The sequence below is a fragment of the Cetorhinus maximus genome, chromosome 17 (genome assembly GCF_964194155.1).
Source record: "Cetorhinus maximus chromosome 17, sCetMax3.hap1.1, whole genome shotgun sequence".
In the NCBI taxonomy this organism is placed as follows: Eukaryota; Metazoa; Chordata; class Chondrichthyes; order Lamniformes; family Cetorhinidae; genus Cetorhinus; species Cetorhinus maximus.
In genome coordinates this window covers 39081334-39093794 of record NC_135895.1, presented here as the reverse complement: position 1 = coordinate 39093794, position 12461 = coordinate 39081334, and the positions used below count along the sequence as shown (strand labels likewise).

At 39.3% G+C, this 12461-nt stretch overlaps 1 protein-coding gene across 2 annotated transcripts in view; it reads left to right on the top strand.

The window, feature by feature from the left end:
• Positions 1 to 2124: 2124 nt before the first annotated feature.
• Positions 2125 to 12461, top strand: part of plpp3 (phospholipid phosphatase 3) — a 146666-nt gene continuing 136329 nt past the window's right edge. The window contains exon 1 of one of the 2 annotated variants that reach the window (XM_078561038.1): positions 2125 to 2917. In XM_078561038.1, the coding sequence (XP_078417164.1) occupies positions 2791 to 2917 (127 nt within the window). In that variant the 5' untranslated portion in view covers positions 2125 to 2790. The remainder of the gene's footprint in view (positions 2918 to 12461) is intronic. The other variant, XM_078561037.1, reaches the window with a different exon arrangement.

The window sequence follows — 12461 nt, the reverse complement described above, 5'->3', positions numbered from 1 at the left end:
ACATGAAAATTGGTGGTGTCATAAATAGTGAGGAGGAAAGCCTTAGATTACAGGATGATATAGACGGACTGGTAAGATGGGCAGAGCAGTGGCAAATGGAATTTAATCCTGAGAAGTGCGAGGTGATGCATTTTGGGAGGACTAATACGGCAAGGGAATACATAATGAATGATTGGACCCTAAGAAGTACAGAGGATCAGAGGGTCCTTGGTGTACATGTCCATAGATCCCTGAAGGCAGCAGCACAGGTAGATAAGGTCCTTAAGAAGGCATATGGGATATTTGCCTTTATTAGCCAAGGCATAGAATATAAGAGCAGGGAGGTTATGTTGGAGCTGTATAAAAATGCTAGTTAGGCCACAGCAGGAGTACTGTGTGCAATCCTGGTTGCCACAGATGTGATTGTTCTGAAGAGGGTGCAGAGGAGTTCACCAGGATGTTGCCTGGGCTGGAGCGTTTCAGCTATGAAGAGAGACTGGATAGGCTAGGGTTGTTTTCCTTAGAGCAGAGAAGGTTGAGGGGAGGACCTGATAAAGGTATACAATAGATAGGGCATAGATAGGGTAGATGGGAAGAAACTTTTCCCTTTAGAGATGTCAATAACCAGGGGGCATAGATTTAAGGTAAGGGGTAGGAGGTTTAGAGGGGATTTGAGCAAAAATGTTCTCACCCAGAGGGTGTTTGGAATCTGGAACACACTGCCTGAGGGGGTGGTAGAGGCAGCAACTCTCGCAACATTTAAGAAGTATTTAGATGAGCACTTGAAACGCCATAGCATACAGGGCTACTGGCCAAGGGCTGGAAAATGGGATTAGAATAGATAGGTGTGTGATGGCTGGCACGGACACGATGGACTGAAAGGCCTGTTTCTGTGCTGTGTAACTCTATGACTCTATTGGCTAGGGCACTAAAGCAAACTCCCTTGCTCTTCAGTAGCATGGATATATGTCTGTAGTAAATCATTGAGGTAGAGTGGAGTGCAGCCATGGAAGGAATTGAAATGAAAACAAAAAAAAAAAAATCAATGTGCAGAGGCAATAGAAGCTCGTTGAGCTTTGTAAGCACAGGGATGATGAGAATTTGGGTCTTGGTACGAGTGAGGACATGAGCCGTGACATTCTACGTGAGCTGTAGTTGGCAGAGGCAGTGAGAAATTGAGCCTTGAGTTGATAAAGGCAAAGATAAGAATTTTAAATACTATGGGGAGAGACATGGAGTAAATGATGTTTAGAGTCGAGGTCAGATTGTTAGTGATTGCAATAGTGGCTTTTATTGATGGTTTGGAAGAGCAGCACCTGAAGTTCCATTAAATTTACTTGCAGTATTTCATTGGCATACAAATTACCAGAGAACGAGCTGTCGATGAGCTTACTGTGTCAGTTTACCTCACATTCTCTACTCCCACCACTCCACCATTGCTAGCTGTTCTTTCAGTTACAACAACATTTCCCTTTGGGATTTTTTCCCTAGATCCCTCCACCTTATCACTTCCCCCCTTGCTTTTAAAAGCTGCCTAGAAGCACTTCTCTTCCATATTGCTTGCATTCCACTCCAATCTTCTGTATTTTTCCTATTTGATATGTACCTTTCTTCTACTTTGAAAAGTGCTCTGTTTCTCCAGATGTGAGGAACTGCTGGCTACTAATATGTGGGCCTTACACAGCCAGTAATGCTGTAAAATTTAAAAAAAAATACTGTCAACCAGCAGAAATCTCAGTTACATGACTGTAGGTGACTAAAGGCCATGGTCACCTAAATCTTTGGATTTAAACCTACACTAGTGCATTATTGGTATAAATGCAGGAACATTGTTTGAGCTGGAATTTACCATGAAGTGGGGCTATTAAATGAGCAGCAGAGGGTTTTGATGGACCAATCTCAAATCTAGGGCAGTCTAGGAAATTAACGCTTATCGATGTTTGGGTGTAAAACCAGAATAAATCAGTCTTGCTTGGTCATGATGCCAAAAAGTTCAGGCCATATATCTCTTTTGCTTTGTTTTGACCAAAATGCCAAAACATTTATAAAGAAGTCTTGCCTGGTGATCTTAGGTGTCCTTATGTATGAAAATTATTAAAATGTCTTTTGTATAGTGCACATTTAATATTTCATTATATAATCCTTATCAGAATGTAATATATTAATTAGACACTTTTACATCACCACGGGGTTTGGATTTACAGATAGGGCCTCCTTGTGATACGGATATTCTGAATAAATATTCTAATATGATAAAAGTGTTTAAAAATAATGGGAAATCAAAGTCTCTTTCCATTTTAATATTTTCTGGCAGCACTAGGGGCGCTCTAAGCCTGACTGAGGGAGGACAATGTGTTTAGAAATCTGTAGGAAATTGTAATCATCATCAGGAAGGGGGCTGAGACTGACTGGCAACTGATCCAAGTGGGTTACGTTGAAGAGCAGTTCAGGAATAAAACAGGAGTCCAAAGCTTTTGCAAACACACGAAAGAAAGGAGCCGCATTCATCACATCAGTGCAGCGCTGCATTGTGTCCGCAAAGGAATTGTTTTCTTTTTAAAGCGAAACCTCTTCATTCATTCTTTTCGCAAATACAAAGAGAACCATAAATTTGTTACTTTCACAAGTTCCTTAGTTCACACATTCCACAACCAGCGCTTCCTTTCAGGACGAAGTTTTGTGCTGAAGTTGCTAAAACAAAAGTACAGAGTTAAGGAAAAGGTGGAACGTCCGATAGGGATAACGTAGGCGAGAGACTCAAAAAGAAGTTATTTTAACATTTCGGCTGCGGATTTTACAACAGTCCCACACATGCAGAGCTATAAATACGACAAAGCTATGCCTGCCGACAACCGAAATGGTGGGAATTCAACTCTGAATAATAAGGATCACAAGAAAGTCATGTTAATCTGCTTGGATCTGTTTTGCTTACTTCTTGGTGAGTACATTTTAAAAGCAACTATATTACAGTAGTACTCCATGCTGTGTTGTGTTTACATATTGTCGGGGCAGGCAGTAGGTGTTGCCACTGTTCTTTAAATATTGCTACAAAATAAAGCAAAGACGCAAACTTTAATATTGATACGTTTTTTGAAAATGATGACTAGCCCAAGCTAATATACATTCCACATGTAATTATGATCAGTCGCATTTAAGTAGATGCATTTTCACTTTTGGCTTAAGCTTCACTCACAACTTGTAGGTTTTCTAAGAACTTGTATAAGCACTAGTCGTCTTAAGGGGGAATCAGAAGCCAATAGAATGTTTGTACATTGCACTTAAACCAGTAGTTTAATCTGCGCGTGTTTTGAATTTGTGAGTATGCTGTGTACCTTTATTTATATATATATATACCTGATAATAGCATTTGTCTGTGTGATAGTCATTTCTATGCAGAATTTAATCATGCAGTGCACCCAGAAACAGATGTGACCTCGTTTTATTACATATTCATGCACAGTATTTCAGAGTTTTGTGTGTGTATATACAGAAGAGAGAAAAACAGCTAGAGAGGAATTCATATGAATAAATTTTATCGGTTAAGATTCCACTGATGTATTCACATATCCAAGTTTAACCCTTTAGGAAAATGCTATTATTTTCACAAAGTAGCACCATTAATATTGCTCGCAATGCTTTGCTTTATGTGGACTACCTGTGTGAGTGTAAAAAGATTACATGATTTAGCTGAGATTTAAAGTGGGTATGACATTACATGTGTTACCTCCATGCTACTGTAGGCTCTGATTATTTTGTCTACAACCAATCAAACATTTTATGCGAATTTGGATTATTCCAATTTGTGACTGTTTATAATAAATTTTAGAACATCAGAGGTCATGGTGAGAAATTAAAGTTGATTTTGCACTCTGCCAATATTTGGCTCTTTAAACTCCTATTTAATCACATTAGTGTCTGAACCTAAGTGGATAAGAGAGAGCTGACTGTAATATTTGGTAATAGCCTAACCTTGTAACCTGCATAAAGTTCCCCAGAAAGCTCAATTTTTTGGATTTTGCAGTTTTTCAGTGATAGTTGTCTTGAAATCATTGTGGTGCAGGTCTGTAGTTCTGAATGCATTGAATCATAGAATGCATTGGCTACTGCTGATAAAATGTATCTTTGGAATAAGCATCTGCTTTCCAGCAAAGGTCACTTTATCATAATAATTGATATGTAATTGAAACAAACAACTTCATGTATACAGCTGATATGAAGCTACATAAAGTTCCTGTTTATAAGCATATTTTAACCTTTTTGATAATGGTGCAGCCATTTATGGATCTAGTATTAAACAACTTCTTTACCAGACCCAAACGCCTGTTAGGCAGTACCAACATTCTATTACTTTTCTAAACATAAACAGAGGCCTGGAGGGCACCATCGTGAGTCTGTGTTTTGACAGTGTTTGGACACAATATGTTTCATGTGGTTAATGCAACAAGCCCAGAATTTTGTTTACTTTTGAAGGCGGTAAGTTTGTGGCACGAGCTCCAGTCACTTTTATATTCTGGTGATGATAAGGCAGTAAAAAAACTACAGTCAATTAGCATAGCCAATGAAACTAGTCTGATGTGTGAATTCTACTAATTGAACACTTAGTTGAGATTTGGGTGCATGCTCCAATCAAGAACATCTGTGTTTCATACTCATGAAAATGTTACAGGGTTTTGTTTTTGTGTGTGAACCTTCTATGCTGAGCAGTGCAATGTTGTGCTCTGGCAACTGCTGCAAGTCTTGGAAACTCTTTTACCACAACAATTGGGCTGTTCCCACATAATTTAAATCGGAAATTAAGAATGATTTCAGATTTGGGAACCATAAATCTCAGTGTGTGGACAATCCACCTGCTGTCACTCACCAAGTTGTTAGGTGTAATCAGTTTTTGCAATTGCACAGTTAGTTACCTGTTTTTATATGGTGCAATCTTTGTTATTGAGAACTGACTAGAAATAGGGTTGTCAGTTTATTTATAAACATTTGCAAATAATATAACTATTCAGCCTTTTTGATTGTTGAAGGAAGGAGACAGAGAGACACACACAAACTATTAACATAATTTTAACACTTAAAAACATCTAGGAGGAGCTTGACTATTTGGCACTGAATGGGTGCCTCACAGTTCTGCATTACTGTGGAATTCTTCAGATGATTCCATGTAAATGAAATAAAAGCTTCCAAATATACCTTGCATTTATAATAACTTGTGAGAAAGAGCAAAAGACCTAAAGATATATAAAGTCTGTGAAGGGTTTGCTTTAATATGGTCAGGACAGAATTATTTCTATGTGTTCTTGGAATAACCAGGTTCCATTGTGCTATAAGCAGAGACCCATTCCCTGTATCTTCTGCTTTGATTGGTGATACTCTAATTATTATTTTTGAAGATCTTTTCAAGAAGGGATCGAGAGAAGGCCTTGGAACTTTTACTTATAAACAATTGATGAAGAGTGCAGTATTTCTATTAAAATAATTACTGATAGATTGATCATGATAGAAGATTAACTTCTTAACCACTAACACAAACAGCTCTTGGTTCAGATTGTCACTGAGAGCTACCGTTTTTGTCCTCGGAGGAAGGATTGGCCATGATCGATCAACCAACTGAAAAAGACAGTATAGCTTCCAAGATCTACAACAATACAGTTTATCCTTAAACATGAGTCCTAAAACTGGTAGACATTGGGAATAGAAAGAAAGTTTCCATTACTTGGTTACCATTGCTGCCACTCTTTCAAACACTTTGAAGTGGTTTTTGTGTGGTGTCCACTTACTGAGCGTCAATCACTGATCTGATGAAATGTGGCATATTTCTTTAATTAAGTTGCTTAAGATATCCATTAAGTGAACTTCATCAAACCCTATGAACGTCTTGTAAAAAGGCTATTAGTCTTACAAACAATATAACAAGCTGAGGATATTTACTCAGATGTTTACATTGCAATGGCACCTCATCATTCTCTCTCTCAGATATAATAAGGCTCCATTATCAAATCAGAAATTCCTCTCTCCAATCAATTTGATGGCTTGATGCCATCAGATTGCTCCATGTGTTAGACAATAGCTCTGGAGGAATCAGGCTAAAATTGGTATGTGGCCACTGGCAGCATACTTGAAGCTGTCGCGTGGATATCATTACACAGAAATAGCCACACTGGTAATAGATAAACTGCTTTAACTATTGCGTTACTATCTCAAACTTCTCCCAATTTCATTAACTGATAGAACTCTTCTTATGATTAGGTTGTGTCAAATATCTTCAGGAATTTTGATATACAAGGGAGTCCAGGGTTATGGGGGCAGGTAGGAAAGTGGAATTAAGGCTACAATCAGATCAGCCATGATCTTAGTGCACAGCAGAGTAGGCTTGAGGGGCTGAATGGACTACTCTTGCTCCTATTGAATGATTCAGGACGTGCTGTTTTTGGGTAAGGTATTTTTGAAAAACGTTCCTCTAAGTGTTTACAGAGCTAATGTGTCTTTCTAATCCATTTCAGATTGACATTGCAGTTTTTATCTTAAAGAAATATGGATCCTGCAATCCCTAATGCCGCAATATAAAAGGCAAGCTCATAAAGCTTTGTTAGTTAACCTATTTTAGGCAAAAAGTAAACTTATCCTGGTCCAAAGATTCAGCTGTTTGTTTACTTTATTAAATGTTCTGCTTCTGACCTTTTCTATAAATCACTAGCAAAACTGATGTGCTTGTTACAAGTTTGATACTGATACCACATCGGGCAGGCTATAAATTAGTTTCTAATGTGAAAGACCCTGAATATGTTAAGCAGTAAGGCTTTCCAGCTGTGGTATGCTTAGGAGTAATGACAGCTGAAGTCATACATATCAATTACTCTATTCATTAGTCTAATTTCACTGTAATATGTTAGCACAAGTGAAAATGGAGTAACAGCAGTGAAGCTGATGGTGCTTATGGCATGATTCATGTGTGGGTATGAAAAGCTCCCAATCGCTATCACTACAGGTAGCAATGGTACTCTGTAATCGCTGTTTGGAAAAGCATGATATCAGCTAAGTTCAAGTAATTTGTTTTCTTTTGTTTATTTATTTATTCCCATCCTTCCAAGTGCCTTGCCTTTGCTTATCATGGGAAGAATTTTTGGGTCAGCGAGCGGGGGCGGGGCCTGTTCGCTGACGTGTAAAATGACACGCGGTGACATCGGGCATGCATCCTGATGTCACCGCGCGTCATTTAGATTGTCCGTTTGGCGGGCACGCAGCAGACCCGCCGAACTGTCAATGGCCTATTAAGGGCATTAAGAAAGTAATTAAAGTTGTTAAGAATGCTGCCCATCCAACCTTAAGGTTGGCGGGCAGGCGAAGAGCCCAGGCGGCCTTCACATTTTTCATGAAACCTCATCCACGGGTGGGATGAGGTTTCATGAAGGGTTTATTAATTAAATAAAAAATTTTGAAAAAATTAATGGACATGCCTCAGCTCATGTGACAGTTTCTCATGAGGGGACATGTCCTTAAATTTTATTTTTTACCTTTCTTCAATGTTTCATAAATGAAAGCAATCTCCCTGAGGCATGCATGCGCGCGAGAGAGCGCAGGCCCTTACTCAGGGAATCCCCCCCTGCCCGCACAGGGAGCGCACAGCGCTTCTGGGTGTGCATCATGCTGGGTGGGCCTTAATTGGCCTGCCCACGTAAAATAGCGGCGTGGCCTCGGTTGGGGGTGCCAATCGGGTTCACGCCCGCCCCCGCACAACCCCCCCCCCCGACAGGGGTAAATTTCTGCCCCATGTCTTTTTCCAGCTATCTCACTGAAAGGCTCCTTAAAGAGAGATTCCTTTCTTCAGGATAGCTTCCAAAAGTCAAAGGTGAAAAGGAATTTTGACAAATTCATTAACTTTGTTTTTCCTTTTATTAATCCCTCACCCCTAAATATCACTTATGAGTGACTGTCCATGACATAAGAACTGGATTTGAAGAGATGTTGAACCTGGTAGCACAAGAGTGCTAAACTAAGTATCCTAGGCTGACTCTAAATCTGCTCACTAAATTCTTTTAAGTCAATTCCCAGGTGATGCTATCAGTCCTTATCATTTATTGGAATCCATTTGTTTCACATAGAATAAAACAATGGCTGTTAAAAGTAATCAACTATTTAATTGGTATAAGGTTGTTTAAAATCAATTTTGAAGAAAATTTTGAATGTGAAGTTAAGAAAAACCTCTTTACTCAAAAAGTAGTTAGAATGTGGAGCTACTACTATAAGAAGTAGTTGACATGAATAGTATAGATGCAGTTAAGGGATGCTAGATAAACACATGAGGGAGAAAGGAATGTAAGTATATATTGGTAAGTTAGATAAGACCATAAGGCATAGGAGCAGAAATTAGGCCACCCATTGAGTCTGCTCTGCCATTCAATCATGGCTAATAAGTTTCTCAACCCCATTCTCCCGCCTTCTCCCCGTAACCTTTGATTCCCTTACCAATCAAGAACCTATCTATCTCGGTCTTAAATACACTGAATGACCTGGCCTCCACAGCCTTCTGTGGCAATGAATTCCATAGATTCACCACTCTCTGGCTAAAGAAGTTTCTCCTCATCTCTGGTCTAAAAGGTCTTCCCTTTACTCTGAGGCTGTGCCCTCGGGTCCTAGTCTCTCCTACTATGGAAACATCTTCCCCACGTCCACTCTATCCAGGCCTTTCAGTATTCAGTAAGTTTCAATCAGATCCCCCCTCATCCATCTAAACTCGAGTATAGACCCAGAGTCCTCAAACGTTCCTCATATGTTAAGCCTTTCATTCCTGGGATCGTTCTTGTGAACCTCTTCTGAACCCTCTCCAGGGCCAGCACATCATTCCTGAGATACAGGGCCCAAAATTGTTCACAATATTCTAAATGTGGTCTGACCAGAGCCTTATAAAGCCTCAGCAGCCTGCTTTTTATATTCTAGTCCTCTCGAAATAAATGCCAACATTGCATTCGCCTTCCTAACTACCGACTCAACCTGCAAGTTAACCTTAAGAGAATCCTGGACTAGGACTCCCAAGTCCCTTTGCACTCCAGATTTCTGAATTCTCTCCCCATTTAGAAAATAGTCTATGCCTCTATTCTTCCTACCAAAGTGCATGACCTCACACTTCCCCACGTTGTATTCCATCAGCCACTTCTTTGCCCATTCTCCTAACCTGTCCAAATCCTTCTGCAGCCTCCCCATCTCCTCAATACTACCTGTCCCTCCACCTATCTTTGTATCATCTGCAAACGTAGCCAGAATTCCCTCAGTTCCTTCATCTAGATCATTAATGTATAAAGTGAAAAGTTGTGGTCCCAACACTGACCCCATGCGGAACTCCACTAGTCACCGGCCACCATCCTGAGAAGGACCCCCTTATTCCCACTCTCTGCCTCCTGCCAGACAGCCAATCTTCTATCCATGCTAGTACCTTGCATCTAACAGCATGGGCTCTTATCTTACTGAGCAACCTCCTGTGCAGCACCTTGTCAAAGGCCTTCTGGAAGTCCAAGTAGATAACATCCCATGGCTCTCCTTTGTCTAACCTACTCGTTACCTCCTCAAAGAATTCTAACAGATTTGTCAGGCATGACCTCCCCTTGATGAAACCATGCTGACTTTGCCCTATTTTACCATGCACTTCCAAGTATTTTGAAATCTCATCCTTAATAATGGACTCTAAAACCTTACCAATGACTGAGGCCAGGCTAATCGGCCTGTAATTTCCTGTCTTTTGCCTCACTCCCTTCTTAAACAGGGGGGTTACATTAGCGATTTTCCAGTCCTCTGGGACCCTCCCTGACTCCAGTGATTCCTGAAAGATCACCACTAACGCCTCTACTATCTCTTCAGCTATCTCCTTCAGAACTCTGGGGTGTAATCCATCTGGTCCAGGTGATTTATCCACCTTCAGACCTTTCAGTTTTCCTAGCACCTTCTCCTTGGTAATGGCCACCATACTCACCTCTGCCCCCTGACTCTCTTGAACTTTGGGGATGTTACTCGTGTCTTCCACCATGAAGACTGACGCAAAGTACCTATTCAGTTCCTCTGCCATTTCTTTGTTCCCCACTACTACTTCTCCAGCGTCATTTTCCAGCGGCCCAATGTCCACTTTTGCCTCTCTCTTACCCTTTATATATCTAAAAAAACTCTTGCAATCTTTTATGAAGATGAAGATAGGAGGGAAGAGGCTTGTGTGGAGCATAAACACTTGCATGGACTTGTTGGGCCAAATGGCCTGTTTATGTGCTATAAACACTTTGTAATGCTTTGTACCTTTGTAAAAGGAAAATGACACCAACTCCAAACCAGAAACCACAATTTGCTACTTATAAAACAGTCCTTTTAGTGTTATATATTTTAGTAGATGCATATTGTTTCCAGTAGAAATTAACTTGCAGAAATGATTTTATGAAGATTCTTAGAAGCCTGCTATAGAATATCTCACATAACTGAAACATTCTTATATATGTGCAGTAAATTTCAGCGACTGATACAAGCATGAAAGTCAATTTTAAAGTCACTTATTTTCCTCCATCTCCTGCACAAGTTAAATTAAAATATTCATAAAGTATGTGAAACAGCTTTTATAAATGTACAAATTTCTGAAATCATTTTGTGTCTGCACAAAAAGTATGAAATAAATTGGTGAATGTCTCACATTCCATATTGTCTGTGGTTTAAGTCCAATGAGTGGCATCTGGAATTATTTTGAAAGGGGAGGCTTCACAATATTGGTTGTAGCTGGTGGAGTTATGCTGGCAATGAAATGCAGCCAGTCTTGCTCTGAAACGCAAAACTTTATTGCCCAGCCCATTTCTGTAGTATTCAGAGCTAATTGGTGAGTAATTATTTATGGCAGAGACTGTTTGGCAGAATTCTAGGGACCTGTTAATCCTGTAGTGGTCCCAATTGATTGCATTCAGTGACTCTGAAAATATTATCTCCTCTCTTGCGACCCCCTGAGTCACTAGCAACAAGCTAATGTTGTAGGCCCATAGAAATCAGTATTAAAGGATTGGTTTCTATCACTGTAAATCCTACCTTGATGCGATTTCAAAAGGCTGAAAACTACACATTGAATTTATCTACTATTTATGAAGAAACAGTTCCGAAGAAGAGTCATATTGGACTCAAAAAGGATCTGTTTCACTCTCCATAGATGCTGCCAAAACTGCTGAGCTTTTCTAGCACTTAAACTGCTGTTTTTCAGATTTCCAGTATCCACAGTACTTTGCTTTTATCTCAAAAGCATTAATGGGCTTTATGATCTGGTTCGGAGGAAGTGTTATTTTCAGCATTAGGATGCAATGTAATTTTTGTAAATAAATCTGGAATTAACATCGCTTTATTATGTATTGCCAATATAGTGCAGAACCTTTTTATTAATTTTACAGGGGTGATTCTGCGTCTTTAAAATTTGCAGTGTTACTGTTTCCTTATCATCGTTTTAAGATTAGAAGTCATTCAAAGAAGCAGTTGTTATGACATGGCAGATGATGTGTGCCAGGCAGATCAAATCCATGAGGGAAACTTGATCATGTGGTCACAACTGCTTTGCAATTTCTATTTTATTTTGAGATGTGCATCCTGAATTCAGCTGTAATAAGACTACAACAACTTCAGGGGTTTTTAGAAAACTAAATTAAAAATTTATTAACAAAAGAAAAGATTTCAAACACATACATGGGTCTACAAATAACTGCTACAATAACTCCTAAAACCTGTAATTAATCTGACTTCCAATTACACCCCCTTTAAGGCAACAGTAAAAACAAATAGAATTAAACAGACCCAGGTAAAGCCACACAATACCCTGGACAGTTGAATTCAAAGTGCTTTTTCTCAGCTTCAGTTCCTGTAGACGGCAACTTGATGCACAGATGCTGGAGGCTTTTCACCCTTATTTTAGATCTTAGAATGCCTTCCCCTTAACACAACCTCATTTCCTTTATACATTTATCTCCCTTTTTAATGCAAATTCCATTGTTCTGACATGTCTTTGGAACTTGACCTATCGCATAATATAAATCTTTTCATAGAGCATATTTTATTAGTAACCTTTGGGAAAAATAAAGACACTGTTTGGCTTAACTTCTTCTTGCTAGGAGTAACATCCTACCATCTGTTTGAAATTCAAACTAACCTAATTTATCTAAAAATGCAAATTTTCCTCACACCTCTCATTCTAAAACTTCAGCTATGTTTATGTATTCAGCATTTCAAACCTAGCTTCTCTTTGATGACTCAAAAGCCTCCAAACCAGCTGTCTCCAATTCTGTTAACCACACCCCCCCAACACACATACACACAGAGAAATTATCCAAACCCCACCATTATGAGAATTATTATATTTTCATGACACAATATCCTCTTAAAGGTATTTTTTCAAGCATAGTTTAATTATAAAGGCCTCAATGAAAGCTGAGTTGAGTTCTGTTTAAATACCACAACCATTTTGGGTAATGGGTATCAGTTGGTGAATC